Genomic DNA, 27,394 nt, shown 5'->3' with positions numbered 1-27,394 from the left:
GCACACGGTCCTGGTCTCATGATTAGTAACGGAGCTGGGACTCAGCCCAGGCAGGCTGGCTGCAGAACTTGGTTTTTTCAATGCGATTCCTAACGCTTCCTAATTCGTAGCTATCCCTGGCATTGCGCCCTGGCGACTCAGTTTCAGAACTGCCACTGAGTCCCAGTCTGCATCCCCACAGCCCAGCCCGGCTCTGGCCTTGTCCTTGCTCATCCGGAAGCCCCAGCTTCTTCCTAGCCTCCCAGCCGTAGCCTGTACCTGCATACCTCCGCCAGCACACCCAGCCAGAGTCGCCACGCCATCTCCTCCTAGGGGACACTTTTCTGCGAGCCACCCTGTCCCCTTCTCAGATCAGGATGAGTATGCCTGGCGCTGCTGGAGCTACACCAAGCTCAGGGGCACCCTCTACTGGGCACCAAAAGCCAGCCCAGCCCCTTCCTTCCCACTCTTCCAGAAACTTACCCTGCCTTTAAATAGTCACAGACACAGATGTGCTTGCCTTGTTCCAGGCGCTCTTCCCCATGGCTTACAGATATCGAGACAGTTTAATCCTCACAAGGACACCATGGTCTCGTCACCACCCTGAGGTGAGCCCAGGAACTGAGCTGAGACCTATGCATCCTTCTCCCTGCTGGGCTGTTCCTCCTGTGTCTGAACAGCCTTGGCTAATCCATCTGCAGTATTCAGTGCAGCCCTGATTCATTTATTGAGCACCTAGTGTGTGCCAGACACCACTCGAGGCCCAGAGAGCAGGACATACAGAGACCCCTGCCCTCTCGACACTGCGTGCAGAAAGAGGTGGTTCAGAAAGTGAGCAAGTCTCATCCGGGCGCCGGGGCTCACGCCTGTAATCCCAACACTTTGGGAGGCCGAGGGCACCGTGGCTCATGCCTGTAATCCCAGCACTTTGGGAGGCCGAGGTGGGCGGATCACGAGGTCAGGAGATTGAGACCAGCCTGACCAACGTAGTGAAACCCCATCTCTACTAAAAATACAAAAATTAGCCAGGCGTGGTGGCGTGTTACTGTAATCCCAGATACTTGGAAGGATGAGGCAGGAGAATCGCTTGAACCCGGGAGGCGGAGGTTGCAGTGAGCTGAGATTGTGCCACTGCACTCCAGCCTGGGCAACAAAGCAAGACTCCATCTCAAAAAAAAAAAAGGAAGGTGAACAAGTCCAGTAGCAGTGTGCACGAGCTGGCGGGGGGTTGCTGAGCTGAGCATAGGGCAGGAAAGGCCGGGAGTGAGGGGAGGCCAGGGAAGGCTGCCCAGGAAGCGGTGTAGGACCGTGGCCTGTGCCTCAGCTTAACCCCACTCTCCCACCCCGCCCGCAGGTGCCTTAGGCAAAGTCCTGCTGCCTTGCTTGGCCTTGCACATGCCTCTGATACAGATCTCATCCCCTTGTTGTTTACACCCAGGTTCAGATGCCTGTCTGGGCTCCTGGTGGTGGGGAGGGGTGGTGGAGGGGTAGCCATCCAGCCAGACTTTCCACCCAGGCCAGGGCCTGGTCCCAGAAAGGCTCAGGAGGCCGCTCCCAGGAGGATGAATGGGAGGAGGGAGACGGGGACGTCTAGGCCTGAGCTGGGTCAGTGTGAGAATCAGGGGCCCACAATGGCCCCTGCAGTGCTGCCAGTCATGGCAGTCAGGGAAGTCCCTGTTGGAGAGGAAGGCACAAGTCCCTTGTCTCAGGGACAAGGAAGAAATATGAGAAGTCATCATAAAGACAGTTGATGTGACAAATAACAGTTTTTAAAATCTGAATGTAAAAAAATTAACACACATACACACACAAACAACAGTAAACTTGCTAAACTTTTGTGATTGACTCATTATATTCAAAACATAAAAACAGGCCAGGTGCAGTGGCTCACATCTGTAATCTCAGCACTTTAGGAGGCAGAGGCAGGCAGATCACCTGAGGTCAGGAGTTGGAGACCAGCCTGGCCAACTTGGTGAAACCTAGTCTCTACTAAAATACAAAAATTAGCCTGGTGTGGTGGTTTGCACCTGTAATCCCAGCTGCTCAGGAGGCTGAGGTGGGAGAATCACTCAAACCCAGGAGGCAGAGGCTGCAGTGAGCTGAGATCACGCCACTGCACTCTAGCCTGAGCAATAGAACAAGATCCTGTCTTAAAAATAAATAAATAAATAAATAAATAAATAAATAAATAAATAAATAGGCCGGGCGTGGTGGGTCACACCTGTAATCCCAGCCCTTAGGGAGGCCGAGGCAGACAGTTCATGAGGTCAGGAGATTGAGACCATCCTGGCTAACACAGTGAAACCCCGTCTCTACTAAAAATACAAACAATCAGCCGGGCGTGGTGGCGGGCACCTGTAATCCCAGCTACTCGGGAGGCTGAGGCAGGAGAATCACTTGAACCCGGGAGGCGGAGGTCGCAGTGAGCTGAGATCGCTGCACTCCAGCCTGGTGACACAGCAAGACTCCATCTCAAATAAATAAATAAATAAATAAATATAAATACATACAATTTATAATGTTAAGATGAACAGTTCACTTAATTGTTTTCTTACCACAGTTACATTTTTAATAAGGAATTTCTTGACAATTTATTTTCTTAAAAACCCCAACAGATCTCGGCGGGATTTTTGTCAGCTGTAGTAATATTTACCTACCACAACCAAAGTGGAAAGTCCCCTACGCAGGCCAAGTTGCAGGATAAAAGGAAAGTCTCCATCGGGGTTAGGACGCAGTCAGTGACGGGGGCCACGTCCCTTTGCTGGATTCACATCCGCGTTATTGAGATCTGGCCCAGAGCCCAGCGTAGGTGGAGGTGGGCTCAGCAGATGGAGGCTGAAGGGCCAGAGAACTTGGAAGTGTGGGCAGCTACGTGGCTGTCAGAGGTGGCCCCAGGCCTGGGTCCTCTACTGTATGACAAAATGTCAACATTCTTCGTCAGGCCAAAGATATTAGGGTGAGGGGCAGGGGGATTTACTTGCTTCAAGAACCAATCCCCACCTTGCCCATCCTGCTCTGTGTCAGGGGCCATGAGGGGGATGACTCTCACAGCTTCAGAGGTGATCTGGTCTAGGGTGTTTTAAATCAGGCCTTGGAGGGGCCCCAGGCCTGCCTTCCCCGGCAACCAGGGCAGCCTCCGCTATCTGTGTACACTTTTGCTGGGTAAATGATTGTTTGCATTATTGTTTCGTTTAGTGTCTCTCTTCTTCTCTGAGGCCGGGATCTAGGAAGACAGGGCTTTGTCTGTCTTGTCCACAGCCGGATCCCCCAGAGCCCAGTATGACACTTGACACATAGCAGCTCTCAAAAAATACCTGTCCAATGAGCAAAACAATACATGGTAATGTAAGGATGAACGGGCCCCACAGCTCAAACAGCATTGTGAAGCCCACAGACAGCCCAGCTGTTTCAGTTTAGGGTGGGTAGGTGGGGTGCAGACTAAGGAGACGTTGAGTCTTCGTTCTGCAACTCTGGAGCCTGTGAGACTGGGGACAAGTGACTTCACTTCTCTGAGCCTTCATTTTCTCAGCTATGAACCATCAGATATGAAGGGAGCAGGAGTATGTGCTTGATAACCCCCATGTGACAGAATTTCCACAAAGATTGAATGAGATCATACCTCAGGGCATTTAGCACAGCTCTGGCAACAATCGGCACTTAACAGATTATGATTCCCCCCCACCCCCTGCTTTTCCCTTACTGGGAAGCTGACCAGGATACCTCTTTGTTTGAGAGTCAGAGAGGAGATCAGCTTTGTATTACTTGGGAGGAGAAGAGAAGAATTAACTAGTCTTTCTTTGGTCTTTGTATTACTTGGGAGGAGAAGAGAAGAATTAACTAGTCTTTGGTCTTTGTATTACTTGGGAGGAGAAGAGAAGAGTTAACTAGTCTTTGGTCTTTGTATTACTTGGGAGGAGAAGAGAAGAGTTAACTAGTCTTTGGTCTTTGTATTACTTGGGAGGAGAAGAGAAGAGTTAACTAGTCTTTGGTCTTTGTATTACTTGGGAGGAGAAGAGAAGAGTTAACTAGTCTTTGGTCTTTGTATTACTTGGGAGGAGAAGAGAAGAGTTAACTAGTCTTTGGTCTTTGTATTACTTGGGAGGAGAAGAGAAGAGTTAACTAGTCTTTGGTCTTTGTATTACTTGGGAGGAGAAGAGAAGAGTTAACTAGTCTTTGGTCTTTGTATTACTTGGGAGGAGAAGAGAAGAATTAACTAGTCTTTGGTCTTTGTATTACTTGGGAGGAGAAGAGAAGAATTAACTAGTCTTTGGTCTTTGTATTACTTGGGAGGAGAAGAGAAGAATTAACTAGTCTTTGGTCTTTGTATTACTTGGGAGGAGAAGAGAAAGAATTAACTAGTCTTTGGTCTTTGTATTATTTGGGAGGAGAAGAGAAGAATTAACTAGTCTTTGGTCTTTGTATTACTTGGGAGGAGAAGAGAAGAATTAACTAGTCTTTGGTCTTTGTATTACTTGGGAGGAGAAGAATTAACTAGTCTTTGGTCTTTGTATTACTTGGGAGGAGAAGAGAAGAATTAACTAGTCTTTGGTCTTTGTATTATTTGGGAGGAGAAGAGAAGAATTAACTAGTCTTTGGTCTTTGTATTACTTGGGAGGAGAAGAGAAGAATTAACTAGTCTTTGGTCTTTGTATTACTTGGGAGGAGAAGAGAAGAATTAACTAGTCTTTGGTCTTTGTATTACTTGGGAGGAGAAGAGAAGAATTAACTAGTCTTTGGTCTTTGTATTACTTGGGAGGAGAAGAGAAGAATTAACTAGTCTTTGGTCTTTGTATTACTTGGGAGGAGAAGAGAAGAATTAACTAGTCTTTGGTCTTTGTATTATTTGGGAGGAGAAGAGAAGAATTAACTAGTCTTTGGTCTTTGTATTACTTGGGAGGAGAAGAGAAGAATTAACTAGTCTTTGGTCTTTGTATTACTTGGGAGGAGAAGAGAAGAATTAACTAGTCTTTGGTCTTTGTATTACTTGGGAGGAGAAGAGAAGAATTAACTAGTCTTTGGTCTTTGTATTATTTGGGAGGAGAAGAGAAGAATTAACTAGTCTTTGGTCTTTGTATTACTTGGGAGGAGAAGAGAAGAATTAACTAGTCTTTGGTCTTTGTATTACTTGGGAGGAGAAGAGAAGAATTAACTAGTCTTTGGTCTTTGTATTATTTGGGAGGAGAAGAGAAGAATTAACTAGTCTTTGGTCTTTGTATTACTTGGGAGGAGAAGAGAAGAATTAACTAGTCTTTGGTCTTTGTATTACTTGGGAGGAGAAGAGAAGAATTAACTAGTCTTTGGTCTTTGTATTACTTGGGAGGAGAAGAGAAGAATTAACTAGTCTTTGGTCTTTGTATTACTTGGGAGGAGAAGAGAAGAATTAACTAGTCTTTGGTCTTTGTATTATTTGGGAGGAGAAGAGAAGAATTAACTAGTCTTTGGTCTTTGTATTACTTGGGAGGAGAAGAGAAGAATTAACTAGTCTTTGGTCTTTGTATTACTTGGGAGGAGAAGAGAAGAATTAACTAGTCTTTGGTCTTTGTATTACTTGGGAGGAGAAGAGAAGAATTAACTAGTCTTTGGTCTTTGTATTACTTGGGAGGAGAAGAGAAGAATTAACTAGTCTTTGGTCTTTGTATTACTTGGGAGGAGAAGAGAAGAATTAACTAGTCTTTGGTCTTTGTATTACTTGGGAGGAGAAGAGAAGAATTAACTAGTCTTTGGTCTTTGTATTACTTGGGAGGAGAAGAGAAGAATTAACTAGTCTTTGGTCTTTGTATTACTTGGGAGGAGAAGAGAAGAATTAACTAGTCTTTGGTCTTTGTATTACTTGGGAGGAGAAGAGAAGAATTAACTGGCTTTGGTCTTTAGGTATGCATGTTAAATTTTATGGGTAACCACTAAATAAAGAGGAAATATATAAATTCTAAAACAGCAGAGAGAAGAAATGGAATCAGAAGACGTTCAATCAATACAAAGAAGACAGGAAAGGGGAAAGAATAGGCTACAAAATTCAGGACAATTAAAAAGCCCAAAATAACGTCATAGGAAGAATTCCAAATATATTAGTAATTATAGTAAATGTAAATGAGCTAAACTTCCAGTTAAAAAACAGAGATTTCAAATTGACTTAAAATCGAAAGACACACCTAAAACATGAGGACAGAAATCATGAAAGTAAAAATGATGACAAACACAAGAAAGGTAATGTAGCTTTAATGATCTCAGACATGTGCACAGAAAGGTAAAAAGCAGCATAGGGGCCTGGCGCGGTGGTTCACGCCTGTAATCCCAGCACTTTGGGAGGCCGAGGCGGGCGGACCACAAGGTCAGGAGATTGAGACTATCCTGGCTAATGCAGTGAAACCCCGTCTCTACTAAAAATACAAAAAATTAGCCAGGTGTGGTGGCGGGCGCCTGTAGTCCCAGCTACTCGGGAGGCTGAGGCAGGAGAATGGCAGGAACCCGGGAGGCGGAGCTTGCAGTGAGCCGAGATTGCGCCACTGCACTCCAGCCTGGGAGACAGAGTGAGACTCTATCTCCAAAAAAAAAAAAAAAAAAAAGAAAAGAAAAGAAAAGAAAAAAAGACCAAAAAAAAACAAAACAAAAAACCAGAAATAGGTTGGAACTAGAACACCAATGCTTTTCAGTTCCCAAGTTCTGTCATATTGATGTCAACATGATTTTGACATGTTGGCATTATCACCCAGGCCAAAAAGCATGAGGGAAACAGGGACCAGCACAACCAGGGTGTTCCCCAGTAAAAGCCTTAGACACTCTAGTCTGTTTACTCAGCAGACCTTGGCCAAAGTCTGTCATGAACGTGGCCTTGCATAGCGTGCTGGGAATGCAGAGATCGTCCCAACACAATCTCTGCTCATACCGACTCATAGCCTAGACAAGGAGACCGATGTGCGAAACCGAACTATAGTCACTGCAATAGGGATCGAATAAGAGTGTGTGTGTGTGTGTGACTGATGAGGGACCAGGGGTCAAAAAGGGCTTTTCCAAGGAAGGCAATTAGAATTTTCCAGAGAACAAGGAGGAGGACAGTGTAGAAAAGAGGCAGAGCCTGTGCAAATGCAGACGCTGGACAGAGTGTGGCAAGCAGAGGGAACCCCATGCATCTCTCTCATTTCTCTTCTCCCTACTATGGCTAGAGTCAAGGAGAGGGCAGCAGGGCAGGTTCTGAAGGGCCTCTGACACTTTGCCGAGGGTGATAGCCGTGGGAGGGCTGGGAACAGGGATGTGGCAAGGTCTGGACTGTATTTCCGGTCATTCTGACAGCCAGTGTAGAGGAAAGATGCTGAGGGAGAAACCGGAAGCCCAGAGACAGGACCAGTGTTTTTTCTTTTTTTTTTTTTTTAATTTTTGAGACAGAGTCTCACTCTATCACCCAGGCTGGAGTGCAGTGGTGCAATTTCAGCTCACTGCAACCTCCGCCTCCCGGGTTCAAGTGATTCTCCTGCCTCAACCTCCCCAGTAGCTGGGACTACAGGAGCGTGCCACCACGCCAGGGTAAATTTTGGTGGGTTTTGTTGTTGTTATTGTTGTTGTTGTTGTTGTTGTTTTAGTAGAGACGAGATTTCACCGTGTTGGCCAGGCTGGTCTCGAACTCCTAAGCTCAAGCAATCCTCCCGCCTTGGCCTCCCAAAGTACTGGGATTACAGGCATGAGCCACTGCGCCTGGCCAGGACCAGTGTTAATGATCATTATCAGCTGAATTAACAATGAAAAAATATAGATTATTGCATGCTCGCCATGCCCCACACATTCACTGTCTCATCCCAAGCACTCACTGTCTTGCCCAAACATCACAATAACCCCATGGTACCTGTGAGAAAAGTGGGCTCAGAGAGGTTAGGACACTTACCTGAGGCCACACAGCTGGTCAGCAGCAAAGCCAGGATTCAAACCCAGCCTCGACCATCCCCCACGAGGCTGCTCAGCAGGCATTCTGCAGAGAAGAGGAGAGAGAATAGACTGGAATTCTGTTCAAAATAAAGAGACTCCTATTTAAAGCAGCCCTATGCCACATGTTTCAACAAAACCAGGCTTCCCTTTGCAGCAACACCCCCATCCCACTTAGTTCTCAACTGCATTACTAAAGTGATTGGCAGGGGGACCCCACCCCCTCCCTTTGGGAGTGTCCCTTCATCTCCCTTCACACCTCCTTCCCTCTGCAGCAGGGTCACCGCGTACTGAGCGCCGAGCAGCCTCAGGCTGTCTGCCTGTGGCCACGCTGTTGTCACGATCCTCTGTCCAGAGGCACCAAGGAGACTTGGAAAACACACGGTGGGCTGGAGCCCCAGGTGCACACTCCCCAGGGCCGGCAACCCTGCTGAGTCACTTGACTTCACCGAGCCTGGGTCTCCTGTCTCTGAAATGGCATGTGATGCTCACCTCCAGAGCTGCCGGGGGAGTCAGCAGGAGCCTGGGGTGCGGCAGAGGCTCCGGGAGCTGCAGGCAGGAGGCGGGCGTGGAGGGGGCTGAGGCTCAGGGCTCAAACCCTGGCTCTGCCACTTCCTGGTCGTGTGGCCTTGCTGAGCCATCTTCCTTCTCTGAAAATTGAGCCTAGGCTGGGCACGGTGGCTCACGCCTGTAATCCCAGCACTTTGAGAGGCCAAGGCGGGCGGATCACCTGAGGTCGGGAGTTCGAGACCAGCCTGACCAACATAGAGAGACCCCACCCCCGTCTCTACTAAAAATACAAAAAAGTAGCCGTGCGTGGTGGCACATGCCTGTAATCCCAGCTACTGGGGAGGCTGAGGCAGGAGAATCGCTTGAACCCAGGAGGCGGAGGTTGCAGTGAGCCAAGATGGCGCCACTGCACTCCAGCCTGGGTGACAAGAGCGAAACTCCGTCTCAAAAAAAAGAGGAGCCGGCCGGGCGCGGTGGCTCAAGCCTGTAATCCCAGCACTTTGGGAGGCCGAGGCGGGCGGATCACGAGGTCAGGAGATCGTGACCATCCTGGCTGACACGGTGAAACCCCGTCTCTACTAAAAAATACAAAAAACTAGCCGGGCGAGGTGGCGGGCGCCTGTAGTCCCAGCTACTGGGGAGGCTGAGGCAGGAGAATGGCGTGAACCCGGGAGGCGGAGCCTGCAGTGAGCTGAGATCCGGCCACTGCACTCCAGCCTGGGCGACAGAGCGAGACTCCGTCTCAAAATAAAAAAAAAAAAAAAGAGGAGCCTAACAACACGTGCCCTGCAGAGAATCATCACCTGTGCCCAGCGCACGCCTCCAGGTGCCAAGCCCTGAGCTGAATGAGTCTCACCTCAGGCCTTCAGAGCAGCTCTGCAAGGCTGACATTGTGATGTCCTTTCACAGACAACAGCCCCTCTCCACCTCTGCACCTGCAGGCTGCTTTATCTCCATTCAATCAATAAGCAATGGGGGAATGAATGGAGACCTTTTGGCTGGGTTCAAGAGGGTGAGCAGGAGCTTTCCAGGTGGATGAAAGGGAAGGGCATCCTGAGCAGAGGGAACAGCATGTGCAAAGGTGGAGTGCCCAGCGAGAGGGTCCACGAACTTATCCTGGCTAACTCGTATCCGAGTGAGGGCTGCGAGTGAGGGACCATGCAGAGGGGAGCGGGGAGAAAAGCAGATGCCAGGCAGGCCTTCCAATGCAGGCTGAACTTCCCGAGGGCACTGGGGAGCCCTGGAGGCGTCTAGAGGAGGGCAGAGGCAGGGTCAGCTCTGGCATAGCAGGACCCGAGATGGACTAGAGGGAAGAGACTGAAGGCCAGGCAGGAGACTGGGGCAAAGGTCCAGGGAGAGAGGATGAGGCGGGAGCTGGGCTGTGGGGATGGAGAAGAAATGGGGGAAGCTCGCTGCAAGGCATTAAAAGGCATGAAGCCACCTGGCCCTGCTGGCCGACCCATGGGCGAGGCTGCAGCCCCACTTCGGACAGGGAAGGTGAGCTGGGGGGGCCCCACTGAGAAAAAGGACCCTGAAAGGAGGGAGGGCAGGGTGGGGCACAGAGGGTTTGCTGGGAACAAAGGGGGCCCCAGGTCATCTCAGTGTAACCCAGCAAGGGGGAAAGTTCCAGGGGGCTCTTGACAGCACATGGACCAGCAACACCTTTGTTCTTTCTGTATTTATTATTATTATTATCATCAAGACGAGTCTCTGTCACCCAGGCTGGAGTGCGGTGGCACAATCTCAGCTCACTGCAACCTCCTCCTCCCAAGTTCAAGCATTCTGCCTTAGGCTCCCGAATAGCTGGGATTACAGGCATTCATCGCCATGCCTAGCTAATTTTTGTGTTTTTAGTAGAGACAGGGTTTCACCCCGTTGGCCAGGCTGGTCTTGAACTCCTGACTTCAAATGATCTGCCCACCTCAGCCTCCCAAAGTGCTGGGATTGCAGGCATGAGCCACCGCGCCTGGCCTCTTGGTCCAGGCTTTCTTTTAAAGTCCACCTCATTCTCTGCCTAGCAATCAGTGATGACCCGGACCTCCTCCTCCTGTTATGATTATTGATGTTATCATTATTAATAGAAATAGCAACAGAGCACCTGCTTCGTCAATCACCAGCATTTCCCAGGGAGGTGATAAGTGGCGTTTGGTGAGAAGGGTCCCATGTGTATTATGTTTGGGAACCCAGAGTTGAGCAAAGCAAAGCCGCTGTCTCCCTCTGGCTTCACAGAGCTTCAGCACGCCAGGTGCACCGGAGTCTTGGGGAAGCTCCCGATGCATTGATATGTTTTTTGGCTATTGGTGTTTAGTGTCCCAGGGAATGAGCTCTGAGAACCGGCTCTGAGAAGCTCCAGGTTGGGTTATTCTCCAGATGTTCTCTCCGAGGAAGAATGGCAAGCTCTGGGGACCCCCGGCAGAGGGGGGAGTTTTAGAGCTCCAGCCCAGTCAGGCCAGAGACATTCTCAAGCCCCTGCTTCTCCTGCCCTGGACAGGAGATGCCCACACCCCCCAGCCTCATGCACAGGCACAGTCGCATCTCTGGCTGGGTGCAGAGACCCCAGGCCGGCTTGGGACCCAACTGACCCTCAGGACCCGTGCCTGCAGAGGCATCCTGTTGTAGTCCGCCACTCTCCTACCCCACAAGGCCTGCCCGAGCCCATCCTCAGGCTTCGTCCTGCAGGCTGACCCCCACCAGCTCCCTGCAAACACATTCACACCCTCTTGCCTGTGAAATAGCATTCACGGAGGTCTCATTCCGTTCTGAAAGCTAGCCATGTTCACTCTGGGAAGTTAGACAAAGCAGAGGCCTATTAAGAAAAAAGTCGGCCGGGCACGGTGGCTCACGCCCATAATCGCAGCACCTATACATAGGTATAGCTGTGGGCCAGTACTCTAGAGAGCCATTCAAATCATGTCTGTGAAGCACTTTTCATGATGTAAGAAAATACAATGAGGCCGGGCGCGGTGGCTCACGCCTGTAATCTCAGTACTTTGGGAGGCCGAGGCAGGCAGATCACAAGGTCAGGAGATCGAGACCATCCTGGCTAACACGGTGAAACCCCGTCTTTACTAAAAATACAAAAAACTAGCCGGGAGTGGTGGCGGGCGCCTGTAGTCCCAGCTACTGGGGAGGCTGAGGCAGGAGAATGGCATGAACCCGGGAGGCAGAGCTTGCAGTGAGCCGAGATCGTGCCACTGCACTCCAGCCTGGGTGACAGAGCGAGGCTCCGTCTCAAAAAAAAAAAAAATACAAAAATTAGCCAGGCATGGTGGTGTACGCCTGTAATCCCAGCTACTCAGGAGGCTAAGGCAGGAGAATTGCATGAACCCAGGAGGCAGAGGTTGTAGTGAGCCAAGATCGCACCACTGCACTCCATCCTGGGCAACAGAGTGAGACTCTATCTCAAAAAAAAAAAAAAAAGAAAAGAAAAGTAAAAGATGATGAAAAAATATATCCCTGCATAATATGCATAGAAAAAATTGGAAGGATGTGCCAAATGATTAACATAAATTAACTCTGGGTAGATGTATTTTGGCCAATTTTTATTTTCTTCTCATACCTTTTTCCTAAATGAGTATATATTACTTTAAAAAACTTTTTTTTATTTTAGAGACACAGTTTCACCTTATTGCCCAAGCTAGTCTGGAACTCCTAACCTCAAGTAATCTGCCTGCCTCGGCCTCCCAAAGTGCTGGGATTACAGGCATGAGCCACTGTGCCCAGCCTTCGTCCATCCCTTTCACTCTGAGGCTGTGGAGTCCTTCACTGGGCAAGACGCCGTGTGGTTGGGACCCAGTCCCTGCCCTCCCTGGAGGCCTCTGGACTCTGGGCTCCAGGGAACCCAGCCCTGGGGATCCCTGACCAGACTGGGGTGGGTAGACGGGATCAGGACATCCTCCCGTGTTAGTGACCCTGGAACTAGGTGTTGAAGGACCGATGGGGGTAGGTATCCAGGAAAAAAGCAGGAAAGGTGTTCCTGGCAGAGGGAAACGCAGGTGCAAAGCCCGGAAGCAGGAGTGTGTCTGCTGGGCTCAGGGACTTGCCAGAACAGGAGGTGGGGAAAACAACTAGGGGAGGGAGGAGAAGGTGGTGCCAGGCGGATGAGCTGCTCCAGGGCAGAGACTGTGTCTCATGGGCTCTCACTGTCATTGTCGCCTTGGTGGGCAGCACAGCGCGGCACGGAGAGTCTTGTGCTGGGACTGACGGGCAGTCCTGGGAAGATTGTGAAGGGCCCAGGGGAGGGACAGGAGATCTGTGGGACCTCTTTTTTTTTTTTGAGACCGAGTTTCGCTCTTGTTGCCCAGGCTGGAGTGCAATGGCGTGATCTTAGCTCACCACAACCTCCGCCTCCTGGGTTCAAACGATTCTCCTGCCTTAGCCTCCCTAGTAGCTGGGATTACAGACCCGTGCCCTGCCTAAACAGACCTTTCTAGGGCCTGGAGAGAGAGGGGGAGGGCTGAGGTGCAGCCGGGCCCGTGGGCGTGGAGAGGAGGGAGACTGGAACAGGGAGTCAGAGGACAGGGGGCCAGGATGGGGGCGACCCTGATTTTCTTCGGGAAAGGATGCAGTAAGACAGTTCTTGCCGGGCAGGGTGGCTCACGCCTGTAATCCCAGCACTTTGGGAGGCCGAGTTGGGCAGATCACCTGAGGTCAGGAGTTCAAGACCAACCTGGCCAACATGGTAAAACCCCGTCTCTACTAAAAAAAAAAAAAAAAAAATACAAAAATCAGCCAGGCGTGGTGGTGCATGCCTGTAATCCTAGCTACTGGGGCGGCTGAGGCAGGAGAATCACTTGAATCCAGGAGGTGGAGGTTGCAGTGAGCTGAGATCACGCCATTGCACTCCAGCCTGGGCAACAAGAGCGAAACTCGGTCTGAAAAAAAAAAAAAAAAAAAAAAAAAAGAGGACGGTTCTTGACCCCAAGAGAGCCTTTCAGGGCAGTGCTTGGGGCTTTGGGTTGGACAGCTCAGGGCTGTAATCCCAAGGGCATGGCACAAGTTTCTCAACGCCAACGATAACAGTAACAATGAGAACAATGATGTGCTGAGCATCCCTGAACACTGAGACCTCATCTCCTCTCCCTCACCCTCCAAAGTGCTTTTCATCATCCTCCTCGTGGTAAGAGTAGGCCTGGAGGTACAGAGAGCTCAAGTGACAGGCCCTACAACCAGGACGGGGGAGGGGGATTTGAACAGGGCACTGCTCTCCATGGCACATCTGCGACCTCTGTTTCCGTGTCTGTCCGTGGGGAACGGCGATGGGTGGGTGCCAGGTGGCCGAGGGAGACGGGGAGAGGCGCAGGCTCCGGCCAGCCCTGCCCAGCTCTGCCATGGAGCAAGCCACTTCTTCAGGCTCCTGTTTCCTCCGTTTTCTAAAACGGGGCCATCACAGTCCTTGTTCATAGGGCTGCTTGATGGACAAAAGGCAACTGCGTCCACAGAGCATCCCTGAGTGCGGAGTAAACCTGCAGTGTCTCACAGAGCAGCCGCCAGCATCGGGGCTGCTGGCTGGGCCCGGGGACTGCGTGCATTGCTGCTGAGAGGCGCCCTGGACGCCCTGGGTGTAAAACACATGTCGGGTTTCCTTGCATTTCGAAGCTTCACCATAAAGAGTGTAAAATGGCTCAGTCGCAAGTTTTCATCTTGATGACAGGTTCGAATGATAGTATTTTGGACATGTTGCGCTAAATAAATACATTCGTAAAGTTGATTTCACCTATTTGGGGTTTTTTTGTTTGTTTTTGTTTTTAATGTGGCTTCTAGGAAATTTAAAATTACACATGTGGGCTGGGTGTGGTGGCTCATGCCTGTAATCCCAGCACTTTGGGAGGCTGAGACGGTAGGATCGCTTGAGGCCAGGAGTTTGAGACCAGCCTAGGCAACATAAGGAGACCCCGTCGCTACAAAAAATTTAAATAAAAGTTTAGCCAGGTGTGCTGGCACGTGCCTGTAGTCCCAGCTACTCAGGAGGCTGAGGCGGGTGGATCACTTGAGCCCAGAAGGTCAAGGCTGCAGTGAGCTGAGATTGCGCCACTGCACTCCAGCCTGGGCAACACAGCGAGACTCTGTCTTAAAACAAACAAACAAACATTTCACATGTGGTTCACATTCTATTTCTTTCTTTCTTTTTTTTTTTTTGAGACGGGAGTCTCGCTCTGTCGCCCAGGCTGGAGTGCAGTGGCCGGATCTCGGCTCACTGCAAGCTCCGCCTCCCGGGTTTAGGCCATTCTCCTGCCTCAACCTCCCGAGTAGCTGGGACTACAGGCGCCCGCCACCTCGCCCGGCTAGTTTTTTTTTTGTATTTTTTAGTAGAGACGTGGTTTCACTGTGTTAACCGGGATGGTCTCGATTTCCTGACCACGTGATCTGCCCATCTCGGCCTCCCAAAGTGCTGGGATTATTACAGGCTTGAGCCACCGCACCCAGCCTCACATTCTGTTTCTATTGGACAGCACCGACATAAATTATTATTATTTTATGACTGTACCTATGCTACCAATATTACCATTTTTTCTGCCTCTCAGGTATATCTGGGTTTGTTTTTTTTTTTTTTTTTTTTTTTTTTTTTTTTTTTCCTGAGATGGAGTCTGGCTCTGTCGCCCAGGCTGGAGTGCAGTGGCCGAATCTCAGCTCACTGCAAGCTCCGCCTCCCGGGTTTACGCCATTCTCCTGCCTCAGCCTCCTGAGTAGCTGGGACTACAGGCGCCCGCTACCTCGCCTGGCTAGTTTTTTTGTATTTTTTAGTGGAGGCGGGGTTTCACCATGTGAGCCAGGATGGTCTTGATCTCTTGACCTCGTGATCCGCCCGTCTCGGCCTCCCAAAGTGCTGGGATTACAGGCTTGAGCCACCGCGCCCGGCCCTGGGTTTGGTTTTGTTTTTATCCCTGCTTACTATAAAAGTAATTTTTGTTCATTGAAGAAAAAAAATCACAAAAGAATAAAAATTGTCCATAATTCCCAACAGATAGAGTTCACTGCTAAGAAAACTTGGAGTATGTCCTATGTCCTTCCAGTTTTTTTTTTTTTTTTTTTTTTAGACAGAGTCTTACTCTGTCACCCAGGCTGAAATGCAATTGGGGGATCTTGGCTCACTGCAACCTCCGCCTCCCGAGTTCAAGCAATTCTCCTGCCTCAGCCTCCCAAGTAGCTGGGATTACAGGCGTGAGCCACCATGCCCAGCCTCTCTTTTCTTTTTAAGATGGAGTCTTGCTCTGTCGCCCAGGCCAGAGTACAGTGGCGCCATCTCAGCCCATTGCGACCTCCACCTCCCTCTTGCCTCAGTCTCCCGAGTAACTGGGATTACAGGCGCCCACCACTACCCCCGGCTAATTTTTGTATTTTTAGTAGAGACGGAGTTTTATCATGTTGGCCAGGCTGGTCTCGAACTCCCAACCTCAACTGCTCTGCCCGCCTCGGCCTCCCAAAGTGCTGGGATTACAAGTGTGAGCCACTGCGCCTGGCTTCTTTTTCTCCTTTTTCTTTTGGTGCATATACTCTGATACCTAATTCTTCAGCTTCTTTGTGATGACACAGGATGCATCCGAGGTTCTCAGTTTCCTCTGTTAATACCGTAACACTGCATTCCCCCAGTGCCTGTCCCCTTCTCCCTCGTACACATCACTATCTGGGCTTTTCAAATATGATCCGATGGCTGTGTGGCCTTCTGGGCCTCAGTGCACGCGGCGTGGTGATCAGTAGTGAGGACCCTATGAGATCCTGTCTCCCGTGCTCTAACCCAGCACTGCCTCTCCTGTGGACCCCAGTCCCAGCCCTGAAAGGCGGCAGCCAGGGTCAGAGGTCAAGAGCCAGGACTCTGGAACCAGAGGGCCTGGATCCAATCCCAACTCTGCTGTCAACTTCTGTGTGACCCTGGGCAAGTCACTGCACCTCCCTGGGCCTAATTCATCATCCTTCGTGTGAAACCCTTGAGGTCTGATGCGTTTTGGCATTCTGATATTAGAAACATAATAATAGTTACCATAGGTTTTATAACATCTTAGTGATCTTGAAACATGGGAATTTCTAGAATGAAATGTTTGGATAGTCACGAGTGGGATCAATAAAAGCTTTGGTTTCATGTGACCGTGCGCGATAGCTCACACCGGTAATCCCAGCACTTTGGAAGGCCAAGCTGGGTGGATCATCTGAGGCCAGGAGTTCGAGACCAGCCTGGCCAACATGGCGAAACCCCATCCTTACTAAAAAGACAAAAAAATTAGCCGGGCGTGGTGGCGGGCACCTGTAGTCCCAGCTACTCGGGAGGCTGAGGCAGGAGAATGGCGTGAACCCGGGAGGTGGAGCTTGCAGTGAGCCGAGATTGTGCCACTGCACTCCAGCCTGGGCAACAGAGCCAGACTCCGTCTCAAAAAAAAAAAAAAAAAGTTATTACCCACAAAGCATTTAGAGCAGTGTCTGGCATCAAAGACTTGTTCAATGTGTCTTAGTTGCTGGTATTAGTATTTTTATTTTTTATTATTTATTTATTTATTTTTGGGACGGCGTCTCCCTCTGTCACGCAGGCTGGAGTGCAGTGGCATGATCACAGTTCGCTGCAGCCTTGACCTCCTGGGCTCAAGCGATCCTCCCATCTTAGCCTTCTGAGTAGCTGGGACCACAGGTGCGCACCACCACACAGGGCTAATTTTTGTATTTATTTGTAGAGACAGGGTCTTGCTTTGTTGACCAGGATTGTCTTCAACTCCTGGGCTCAAGTGATCCTCCCACCTCAGCCTCCCAAAGTGCTGGGATTACTGATGTGAACCACCATGCCCAGCCTTATGTTTTTCATTTTTAAAACTAATGCGTAGTGGCCAAGCAAGGTGGTTCATGCCTGTAATATCCCAGCACTTTGGGAGGCCAAGGCAGGCAGATCACTTGAGATCGGGAGTTCAAGACCAGCCTGGCCAACATGGTGAAACCCCGTCTCTACTAAAAATACAAAATTGGCCGGGCACGGTAGCTCACGCCTGTAATCCCAGCACTTTGGCAGGCCGAGGCAGGTGGACCACGAGGTCAGGAGATCGAGACTAGCCTGGCCGACATGGTGAAACCCCGTCTCTACTAAAAATACAAAAATTAGCCAGGCGTGGTGGCACACGCCTGTAATCCCAGCTACTCGGGAGACTGAGGCAGGATAATCGCTAGAACCCGGCAGGCGGAGATGGCAGTGAGCCGAGATTGTGCGACTGCACTCCAGCCTGGGTGACAGAGCAAGACTCTGTCTCAAAAATAAAATAAAATAATGTATCACTGGCATGGAATAAAATACCCTCATTTTAAGTGTAGTTTGGGGAGTCTTAACAGTCGCCTTCTGTCATGTAACCACCATGCCAATGTGGCACGTGTCAGTCACCCCACAAAGCTCTCTCACACTCTTCCCTGTCTGCCCCAGACACCTCACCCACCCACACATGCAGAGACGCCCACTTAGAACACCCAGAGCACAGTGTGGACGGATCCACCACGCCAGCACCTTTGGGTTCGGCTTCTTTTGCTCAGCCTCACCCCAGAGACATTCTTCCAGGGGTTCACAGTAGCCAGGTCCCTTTTGTGGCTGAGCCGCAGCATCCTCCACACGGCCACACCTCCCAGTGTTTGTCCATTCACCTGCTGATTGTCATTTGGGCCGTCTCCAGCTTAGGCAGTCCAGAGAAAAAAAATGCTGTGAACACCCACGTAGAAGCCGTTGCGTGGACATCTGCCTTCATTTCTCTTGAGGAAATACCCAGGAATGGAACAGCCAGGTTGGATGGCCACTCCAGTTTTAACTTTTTTTTCAAAAGTTTTTTCCTCCTCAATCCCAAAATTCTTGTTTTTACATTTCTTTTTAAATTCTTTTTTGTAGAGACAAGGTCTCCCAATGTTGCCCAGACTGGCCTCAAGTTTCTGGGCTCAGGTGATCCTCTCACCTTGGCCTCCCAAAGTGCTGGGATTATAGACATGAGCCACTGTGCCTGGCCCCCAAAATTCTTTTTTTTTTTTTTTTTTTGAGATGGAGTCTCGCTCTGTCACCCAGACTGGAGTGAGGTGACACGATCTCAGCTCACAGCAACCTCTGCCTCCCAGGTTCAAACAAGTCTCCTGCCTCAGCCTCCCAAGTAGCTGGGATTACAGGCATGCACCACCACGCCCAGCTAATTTTTGTATTTTTAGTAGAGACGGGGTTTCACCATGTTGGCCAGGCTGGTCTTGAACTCCTGACCTCAGGTAATCTACCCACTGCAGCCTCCCAAAGTGCTGGCATACAGGTGTGAGCCACCACACCTGGTCATCCCCAAAATTCTTGAATCCAGTTTTAACTTTGTAAGTAACTATCTTTTTTCATTTTCTTGTTTGTTCGTTTTTCATTCTTTCTTTCTTTCTTTTTTTTTTTTGACAGGGTTTTACTTCATTGCCCAGGCTAGAGTGCAGTAGTGTGATCAGAGCTCACTGCAGACTTCCCTTTCCAGGCTCACGCAATCCTCCCACCTCAGCCTCCCTAGTAGCAGGGACAACAGGCACATGCCACCACGCCTGGCTAATTTGTTTATTTTATTTTATTTTATTTTTACTTTTGTAGAGATGGGGTTTATGTGCTGTTGCCCAGTCTGATCTTGATCTCCTGGGCTCAAGTGATCTGCCCACCTCAGCCTCCCAAAGTGCTGGGATTATAGGCATGAGCCACCCCGTGCCTAGTCCCCCAAAATTCTTGAATCCAGTTTTTTTGTTTATTTCTACACGGAGTCTTGCTCTGTTGCCCAGGCAGGAGTGCAGTGGCACTATCTCGGCTCACTGCAAACTTTGCCTCCTGGGTTCAAGTGATTCTCGTGCCTCAGTCTCCCAAGTAGCTGGGATTACAGGCACACGCCACCACACTTGGCTAATTTTTGTATTTTTAGTAGAGACAGGGTTTTACTCGAACTCCTGACCTCAAGTGATCCATCTGCCTCAGCCTCCCAAAGTGCTGCGATTACAGGCGTGAGCCACCGCACCCAGCCTTGACCCCAGTTTTAACTTCATAAGAAACTCATCAAACCATGTTGCAATGTGGTCGTACCGTCACAGCACAGCACAGGAGATCCAGCCACCCGACCCTGCCTGCTCCCGGGACCTTGGTGATCCCCCCACGGCCCTTGTCAGTATCTCCATGACTGATCCGTGTCTCCCTCTCCCCAGGTGATCCGGACGGACACGTTCAAGCACTTGCGGCACCTGGAGATTCTGCAGCTGAGCAAGAACCTGGTTCGCAAGATCGAGGTGGGTGCCTTCAACGGGCTGCCCAGCCTCAACACGCTGGAGCTTTTTGACAACCGGCTGACCACGGTGCCCACGCAGGCCTTCGAGTACCTGTCCAAGCTGCGGGAGCTCTGGCTGCGCAACAACCCCATCGAGAGCATCCCCTCGTACGCCTTCAACCGCGTGCCCTCGCTGCGGCGCCTGGACCTGGGCGAGCTCAAGCGGCTGGAGTACATCTCGGAGGCGGCCTTCGAGGGGCTGGTCAACCTGCGCTACCTCAACCTGGGCATGTGCAACCTCAAGGACATCCCCAACCTGACGGCCCTGGTGCGCCTGGAGGAGCTGGAGCTGTCGGGTAACCGGCTGGATCTGATCCGCCCGGGCTCCTTCCAGGGTCTCACCAGTCTGCGCAAGCTGTGGCTCATGCACGCCCAGGTAGCCACCATCGAGCGCAACGCCTTCGACGACCTCAAGTCGCTGGAGGAGCTCAACCTGTCCCACAACAACCTGATGTCGCTGCCCCACGACCTCTTCACGCCCCTGCACCGCCTCGAGCGCGTGCATCTCAACCACAACCCCTGGCATTGCAACTGCGACGTGCTCTGGCTGAGCTGGTGGCTCAAAGAGACGGTGCCCAGCAACACGACGTGCTGCGCCCGCTGTCATGCGCCCGCCGGCCTCAAGGGGCGCTACATTGGGGAGCTGGACCAGTCGCATTTCACCTGCTACGCGCCCGTCATCGTGGAGCCGCCCACTGACCTCAACGTCACCGAGGGCATGGCTGCCGAGCTCAAATGCCGCACGGGCACCTCCATGACCTCCGTCAACTGGCTGACGCCCAACGGCACCCTCATGACCCACGGCTCCTACCGCGTGCGCATCTCCGTCCTGCATGACGGCACGCTCAACTTCACCAACGTCACCGTGCAGGACACGGGCCAGTACACGTGCATGGTGACGAACTCGGCCGGCAACACCACCGCCTCGGCCACGCTCAACGTCTCGGCCGTGGACCCCGTGGCGGCCGGGGGCACCGGCGGCGGCGGGGGCGGCCCTGGGGGCGGTGGTGGTGTTGGAGGGGGCAGTGGCGGCTACACCTACTTCACCACGGTGACCGTGGAGACCCTGGAGACGCAGCCCGGAGAGGAGGCCCTGCAGCCGCGGGGGACGGAGAAGGAACCGCCGGGGCCCACGACGGACGGTGTCTGGGGCGGGGGCCGGCCCGGGGACGCGGCCGGTCCTGCCTCGTCGTCTACCACGGCACCCGCCCCGCGCTCCTCGCGGCCCACGGAGAAGGCGTTCACGGTGCCCATCACGGATGTGACGGAGAACGCCCTCAAGGACCTGGACGACGTCATGAAGACCACCAAGATCATCATTGGCTGCTTCGTGGCCATCACGTTCATGGCCGCGGTGATGCTCGTGGCCTTCTACAAGCTGCGCAAGCAGCACCAGCTCCACAAGCACCACGGGCCCACGCGCACCGTGGAGATCATCAACGTGGAGGACGAGCTGCCCGCCGCCTCGGCTGTGTCCGTGGCCGCCGCGGCCGCCGCGGCCGGTGGGGGTGGCGTGGGCGGGGACAGCCACCTGGCCCTGCCCGCTCTGGAGCGAGACCACCTCAACCACCACCACTACGTGGCTGCCGCCTTCAAGGCGCACTACAGCAGCAACCCCAGCGGCGGGGGCTGCGGGGGCAAAGGCCCGCCCGGCCTCAACTCCATCCACGAACCTCTGCTCTTCAAGAGCGGCTCCAAGGAGAACGTGCAAGAGACGCAGATCTGAGGCGGTGGGGCCTGGCGGGCAAGGGGCATGGAGCCCCCCACCCCGGTCCCAGCCCGGGCACAGCCTGACCGGGACCCCTCCCTCCCACAGCCCAGCCCACCTTCTGGGACCATGCAGGGAATTGGGGAGAGGTGGCTTCCAGCCCCATCTGGGGCTCGGACCCCCAGTGAGGACAGGGTGGGGCTCCAGGAACGGAGTCTCTGGGGTCCTTGCCTCACCCCCGCCAATCCTCGGTGACGGGAGGGGACGTGGGACCCAGGAGAAGTGGCGTTTCCTCCTCGCTCTCCCGACCAAGCGTTCCCGGCCCGCCGCCTTCCAGGGGAGACAGGAGCTTTTTCCAGGGGTGTCCTTTCCCCTCGGCCCCAGACACCCTCCTTTTACGGTTCAGTTTTTGCAGTTTGACGCCCGTCCCTCCCTCCCACTCCTCCGCCCTCAAAACTGAAGAGATGGACACGTCGCCAGAGCTCCCGGCCGGCGGTCCCTGTCGTCGGCAGAGGGTGGCAGCCTCCACCCGCCCCAGCCCCACCTGCCCCACAGACACTTTTGATACTGAAGGGAGGTTTGCGTCAACGACTACCTGCTCTGTAATTACTTTAAAAAAAAAACATGGAAAAAGTAAAAAATTATTTTTTTCGGTCATGAAAGCACGGAGGAGAGAAAACAAAGTGAATGTGGGTGGGGGTGGAAGGAGAGGCTGGAGAGCCAGCCTCGCAGCCCCGTCGGGAGGGTGGGCCCCGCGCACCTCCGGGTGGTCTTAGGCCCTTCAGCCTTCACGCTGGAGACCCCAGAGAAGGTCTGATTCCCTCTCCTCCTAAACTCCTCCCCTAGCACCGCCACGCCACACCCAAACCCGGGTGGGAACTTAGAACAAAGGAAATCTATAGTCCCACAGTCCCGGAGGCTGGATGTGATCAAAGTGCCAGGAGGACCACGCTCTCTCTGAAACCTGGGGGTACCTCCGGGGGCTTCCTGCCTCGCCAGCTTCTGGTGGCCCCAGGCTGTCCTGGCTGGTGGCTGTATTATATCACCGCAGTCTTCCAGCGCCTGCCCCTGTAGCCTCTCATCTCTTCCCTCTGTGTGCGTCTGTGTCCAACTCCCCCGCCTTTTTTTTTTTTTTTTAATTGAGATGGAGTTTCATTCTTGTCGCCCAGGCTGGAGTGCAGTGGCACAATCTTGGCTCACTGCAACCTCTGCTTCTCAGCTTCAAGCGATTCTCCTGCCTCAGCCTCCCAAGTAGCTGGCATTACAGGCGTGCGCCACCACACCTGGCTAAATTTTGTATTTTTAGTAGAGACGGGTTTCACCACATTGACCAGGCTGCTTTCAAACTCCTAACCTCAGGTGATCCACTCGCCTCGGCCTCTCAAAGTGCTCGATTACAGGCATGAGTCACCGCGCCTGACTTTTTTTTTTTTTTTGAGACAGAGTCTCGCTCTGTTGTCCAGGCTGGAGTGCAGTGGCACAATTTCAGCGCACCAAAGCCTCTGCCTCCCAGGCTCAAGTGAATCTCCTCCCTCAGCCCCCTGAGTAGCTAGGATTACACGTGCCTACCATTACACCCAACTAATTTTTGTACTTTTAGTACAGAAGGGGTTTCACCGTGTTGGCCAGGTGACCTGAACTCCTGACCTGAAGTGATCCACCTGCTTCAGCCTCCCAAAGTGCTGGGATTATAGGTGTGAGCCACTGCAGCCTGCCTAACCTCCCCTCTTACAAGGACAGAGGGCAGACTGGACCAGGAGCCTCCACCTCCAGTATAACTTCAGCTCCATCCTTGGCAAAAACCCAATTCCCAAATAAGGTCCCATTCTGAGGCCCTGGAGGCCAGGACTTCTGTGCTTCCCTTTCTGGGCGACAATCCAACCCACAACAGGGCCCAATCCAGAGTGTGTCCACTGCAGACCTCCTCAGGGCTGCTCCGGAGTCTGGGCGCTGAAAGGGAGGGAGGCCAAGTGGGAGGCTGGGGCTGTGGCCTCGGGCACAGGAGCTGTATTTCTGGCCTGTTCAGTGGGAGGCTGGAGGGCTGGATCGAGTGGGCCTGGGGCATCAGGGGCTCCACAGTGCCACCCAGAAGGGCAGGAACAGAGCCCTCAGAGGGCAGGGAGCAAGCCCCGAGCAGGCCGGGGGGGTTGCCAGCACAGTGGGCAGTTGAGGGGATCGGGGGAGGGGGTGATGATGTGTCTTGCAGGGGTCAAGGCGCCTGAGTTGCAGCCCCTGGAGGGCTGGGGCTGGCCGGGGCTACCATCTCACGCCACTGGGGGAGGCACAGGGAGTGACAGAGCCATGCAGGGCCTTCTAGCACCTTCCCACGCTGAGGTGGCTTTGGGGACACAGACCTGAGGACGCACAGGCCTGCGCCCAGCCCCCTTCTCCCCTCGCAGTGACCCAGCCTGGGCTCCGTACACGGCAGCTATGGGCACTGTGGGGACACTCAGGCCCCAGAAGGAGTCAGAAGGTGGGGATGGCGGGAGGCCCCCACTTCCATGAGGTGCCTGGCCCCTGCCCCCTTCCTGGATCTCTCTACACCCAGGCATCTTATCTCCCCCACACCCGGGGCTCCTGGCCCTGGAAGTCAGTTCCTCCTTTATCAGCAGCAGCAGCCTCTGGGCGCCGTGTCAGGGTTTTGGCCCCTCTGTCTGCGTCTGTCTCCTCTCTCCTCCTGTCAACTTGGGGCTCTCGCCACCCGGTGCCCGTCCCCCCACCCCATGCTCCCGTTCACGCTCTCTTTCTCTCCAGCCTCTTTCCAGCGCCAATCCTGGTTGCCATGGAAACACTGCAGCGAGTACCAGGTGGTGGCTGGGGGCAGGGAGCCCGCGCTGCCGCAGCCTGCGCCATTTCCGATGCCAGGCACCCTCGAGGCACAGTGGCTGGGGCTCATGTTGGGGGTGCTTGGCCTCTCCAGGCCTCGAAGGCTTCTCCTGGGCTGATGCAAGCTGGGGAACAGGAGGGACGGACGTGGGAGTGAGAATGTCACATGGGAGGCAGCTGGTGGCACGATGGGGGACAGAGTGAAAGGTGGCAAGTCAAGGTGAACCGAAGGATGATCAGAGCAGAGGGAGGCTGTGGACGGGGGCGGAGGCTGCAGGAAGGGGACCGTGCTGTGGGGCTAGGGAGATTGGACCCGCTGAGGCAAGGGCACATCGAGGAGAAGCTGCAACCAGGGCTCCCGCTGCCTCCGGGAGGGCTGGGGGCACGGCCAGCTTGAAGCCTCCCTCAGACCTTGGCCACCTGAGGACGAGGAGGGGAGGTGAGCGCGAGGGGACAGAGCCCAGAGTCCCCGTCACCATCTCTTCTCCCCACCCAAAGCAAGATGCAGTTTCCATGACAACCTGGCCAGCCAGATAGGGGGCAGGGGACTGCAGAGGAAATTTTCCACATCAGCAGGGAGCAAGGAGGGTGTGCTATAGGGGAAAGGGGGGCACGCAGGGCTCGCGGAACCCCCGGTCACCGTGATCACTGTGCCGGACCCAGGAAAGTGGACAGAGCGCAGGGCAAGATTGTCCCGCCTCCACTCCAGCAGGCCCATGCCCCAAACACTGAGCCCAGAGGCTCAAGGGTCAGATGTCCAAAGAGCAGCAGCTGCCCAGGCCTCGTGCAGGGGGCAGCCAGCAGCCCAGGGAGCCGGGCCACAGACACCACACTCAGGGCCATGGCCGACAAGGGCCCATGGAGGGTGGGCGTGGTGGGCTACGGCCGCCTCGGTGAGTCCCTGACCATCCTGGGCCTCCTTCCCCAATCCCCTTCCTAAAGCCCCCAAGGCTCTCTGCCCTCCACAGACACTTTTCTCTGTCTCCATCTGCCCCTAGCTGTGTCTGTGGGTCTGCCCACCACAACCCCACCCCGGGTCTCTGTCCTCTCCGTCTCTGTCTCCCTTCTCTCAGGGCCTCTGTCCACCACACTGGGTCTCTGCCCCTCCCCCCCACATCTGAGTCTGTCCCCACCTCCTCTCTCTCTGGGCCTGTGTCCTCCTGTCCCTCTGAATCTCTGCCCCCGGCCCCATCTGTCTCCCCAAGTCTCTGTCCTCATCTCCTCTCTCTGAGCCTCTGTTCCCCACTCTCTCTGGGTCTCTGTCCCCCTCTCTCTGGATCTCTAGCCCTCTCCTTTCCCTCTCCTCAGGACAGTCCCTCGTCTCCCGCCTGTTGGCTCAGGGACCAGAACTTGGCCTAGAACTTGTTTTTGTCTGGAATCGTGACCCAGGACGAATGGCAGGGAGCGTGCCCCCTTCCCTGCAGCTCCAGAAGCTTGCTGCCCTTGGGGAAAGGTCAGTGACCTTCCATGGGTGAGTGGAGCTCCCTGAAGCTCCTGTCCTGGCCCTCTTAAGCCACTGTGTGATCTCAGGGATTCCCTGACCCTCTCTGGGCCTTGGTTCAAGCAAATGTGAAACGGGACGAGCCCCTTCATCTCATTTCTCCTCACAGGCCAGGGAAAAGAGGGGCAGCCCTCAGTAGACTCAGAGGGAACTTTGGGAAGAAGAGGCCTAATACCTCTCCAAGACCCTGTGCCTTCTTTCCCCTCTCCCAGACACCCTGATCTGGTTGTGGAAGTGGCCCATCCCAAAATAATCCATGACTCTGGGGCACAAATCCTGCGCCATGCCAATCTCCTGGTAAGCCCCACCCCAACCATTCACACAGAGCCCTACCCCTTGTGTCTTGGTCTCACCCCACCCTAAAGTGGATATCCTTCCCTGACCTCAACCCTCTCCTCCTTCATCCACCCCAGGTGGGGTCCCCCTCAGCTCTAAGTGACAAGACCACAGAGCGGCAGCTCTTGGAGGCCTCACAGCACTGGAACCATGCCGTGTTTGTGGCCCGAGGGGCCCTGTGGGGTACCGAGGACATCACGAGATTGGATGCAGCTGGGGGCCTCCGGGTGAGGGCCTGCTGGGCTCCCCAGGAACCAGGGGAGGCCTGCAAAGACCCCACTCCCCCTAACCCGGGCTCTTGCTTCCAGAGCCTTCGTGTCACCATGGCCACACACCCCGATGGCTTCCGGCTCGAGGGACCCCTGGCTGCAGCCCACAGCACCGGGCCTCGCACTGTGCTCTACGAAGGCCCTGTCCGTGGGCTCTGCCCCTTTGCCCCCCGAAATTCCAACACCATGGCGGCGGCTGCCCTGGCTGCCCCCAGCCTGGGCTTCGATGGGGTGACTGGTGTGCTTGTGGCTGATCTCAGGTGAGCAGAGTGAGCAGGGTGTTGGGCTGAGTCCAGGCTAACCACACTGACCGCCCCACTTGTCCCAGCCTCACGGACATGCACGTGGTGGATGTAGAGCTGAGCGGACACCCGGGCCCCAGGGGCCGAAGCTTTGCTGTGCACACCCACAGAGAGAACCCGGCCGAGCCAGGCGCGGTAACCGGCTCCGCCACCGTCACGGCCTTCTGGCGGAGCCTCCTGGGTGCGGCCAGGCCCCTCTCCCCCGGCCCTGGGCTCCTGTGTTCTGCAGAGCTTGGGGATCCCGGGCTCTCGCTAGTTCTGCAGCTCTGGTTATGTATTTGTTGACCTTTATTTCTGACCTTTATTTCCTTAACCTCTGTCCACGACTTTGAATCCTGGCACCGTAGATGTCTCCATCTCTGTCCGCGTCCCCTCTCTGAGTCTCTGTGCCCGCCTCTGATGAGGACTCTCTCTGTCTGTGTCCACCCCCAGGGCTCTGTCCCGCTCTCTCTGGGTCTTCCTCCACCGCCCCCAAGGCCTGTCCCCTCCTCCCACCATTGCCTCCCCCAGGTGTCTGTCTCCTCATCTCTCCTCTGTCTCACTCGCTCATTCCCCTCTCCCCGCAGTCTGCTGCCAGCTCCCCTCCAGGCCGGGGATCCATCTCTGCTGAGAAGCCTCCTCCCTCCCGAGACGAGATCATCTTACTGGCCTCTCACTACCACTATCCCACCCCTGCCTTGCCCCACTTCCCCAGGATCTCCCTTCTGACTCAGTAAAGATCACCGCTGTCTCCCCCTGCACCGCCTGGCGTCCCTGGTCCCTGTTTCCCTTGTGTGACG

At 53.6% G+C, this 27,394-nt stretch overlaps 3 protein-coding genes across 5 annotated transcripts in view; 2 read left to right on the top strand and 1 right to left on the bottom strand.

The window, feature by feature from the left end:
* LRRC4B (leucine rich repeat containing 4B) overlaps positions 1-21,837 on the top strand; it is a 55,723-nt gene extending 33,886 nt beyond the window's left edge. For both annotated transcript variants that reach the window (XM_050771482.1, XM_050771481.1), the window contains exon 3: positions 19,555-21,837. In XM_050771482.1, coding sequence (XP_050627439.1) covers positions 19,555-21,399 — 1,845 coding nt within the window. In that variant the 3' untranslated portion in view covers positions 21,400-21,837. The remainder of the gene's footprint in view (positions 1-19,554) is intronic.
* Positions 1-27,394, bottom strand: part of CLEC11A (C-type lectin domain containing 11A) — a 232,867-nt gene that overhangs the window by 193,045 nt on the left and 12,428 nt on the right. The window lies entirely within an intron of this gene.
* On the top strand, positions 24,956-27,351 carry ASPDH (aspartate dehydrogenase domain containing). Of its 2 annotated transcripts, XM_050771556.1 has the most exons (7): positions 24,956-25,100; positions 25,516-25,660; positions 25,921-26,005; positions 26,122-26,271; positions 26,353-26,573; positions 26,642-26,796; positions 27,182-27,351. In XM_050771556.1, the coding sequence occupies exons 1-7, from the start codon at positions 25,049-25,051 to the stop codon at positions 27,223-27,225; spliced, it is 852 nt and encodes a 283-aa protein (XP_050627513.1). In that variant the 5' UTR covers positions 24,956-25,048; the 3' UTR covers positions 27,226-27,351. The 2 variants fall into 2 exon arrangements, with proteins under 2 accessions (XP_050627513.1, XP_050627514.1); XM_050771557.1 differs by lacking the exon at positions 26,642-26,796.

This window comes from Macaca thibetana, chromosome 19 (assembly GCF_024542745.1).
Source record: "Macaca thibetana thibetana isolate TM-01 chromosome 19, ASM2454274v1, whole genome shotgun sequence".
NCBI lineage: Eukaryota > Metazoa > Chordata > Mammalia > Primates > Cercopithecidae > Macaca > Macaca thibetana.
The sequence above is the reverse complement of the archived record's forward strand: the minus strand, read 5'-3'. Positions and strand labels throughout refer to the sequence as shown.

What these genes read in the sequence shown, in the direction of transcription:
- ASPDH (XM_050771556.1), top strand. Translation starts at nt 25,049, where the DNA reads ATGGCCGACAAGGGCCCATGGAGGGTGGGCGTGGTGGGCTACGGCCGC. An exon ending in GGTGGGCTACGGCCGCCTCG is followed by an intron (nt 25,101 to 25,515) that starts GTGAGTCCCTGA and finishes CCCTCTCCTCAG; the next exon opens with GACAGTCCCTCGTCTCCCGC. An exon ending in TGCGCCATGCCAATCTCCTG is followed by an intron (nt 26,006 to 26,121) that starts GTAAGCCCCACC and finishes CATCCACCCCAG; the next exon opens with GTGGGGTCCCCCTCAGCTCT.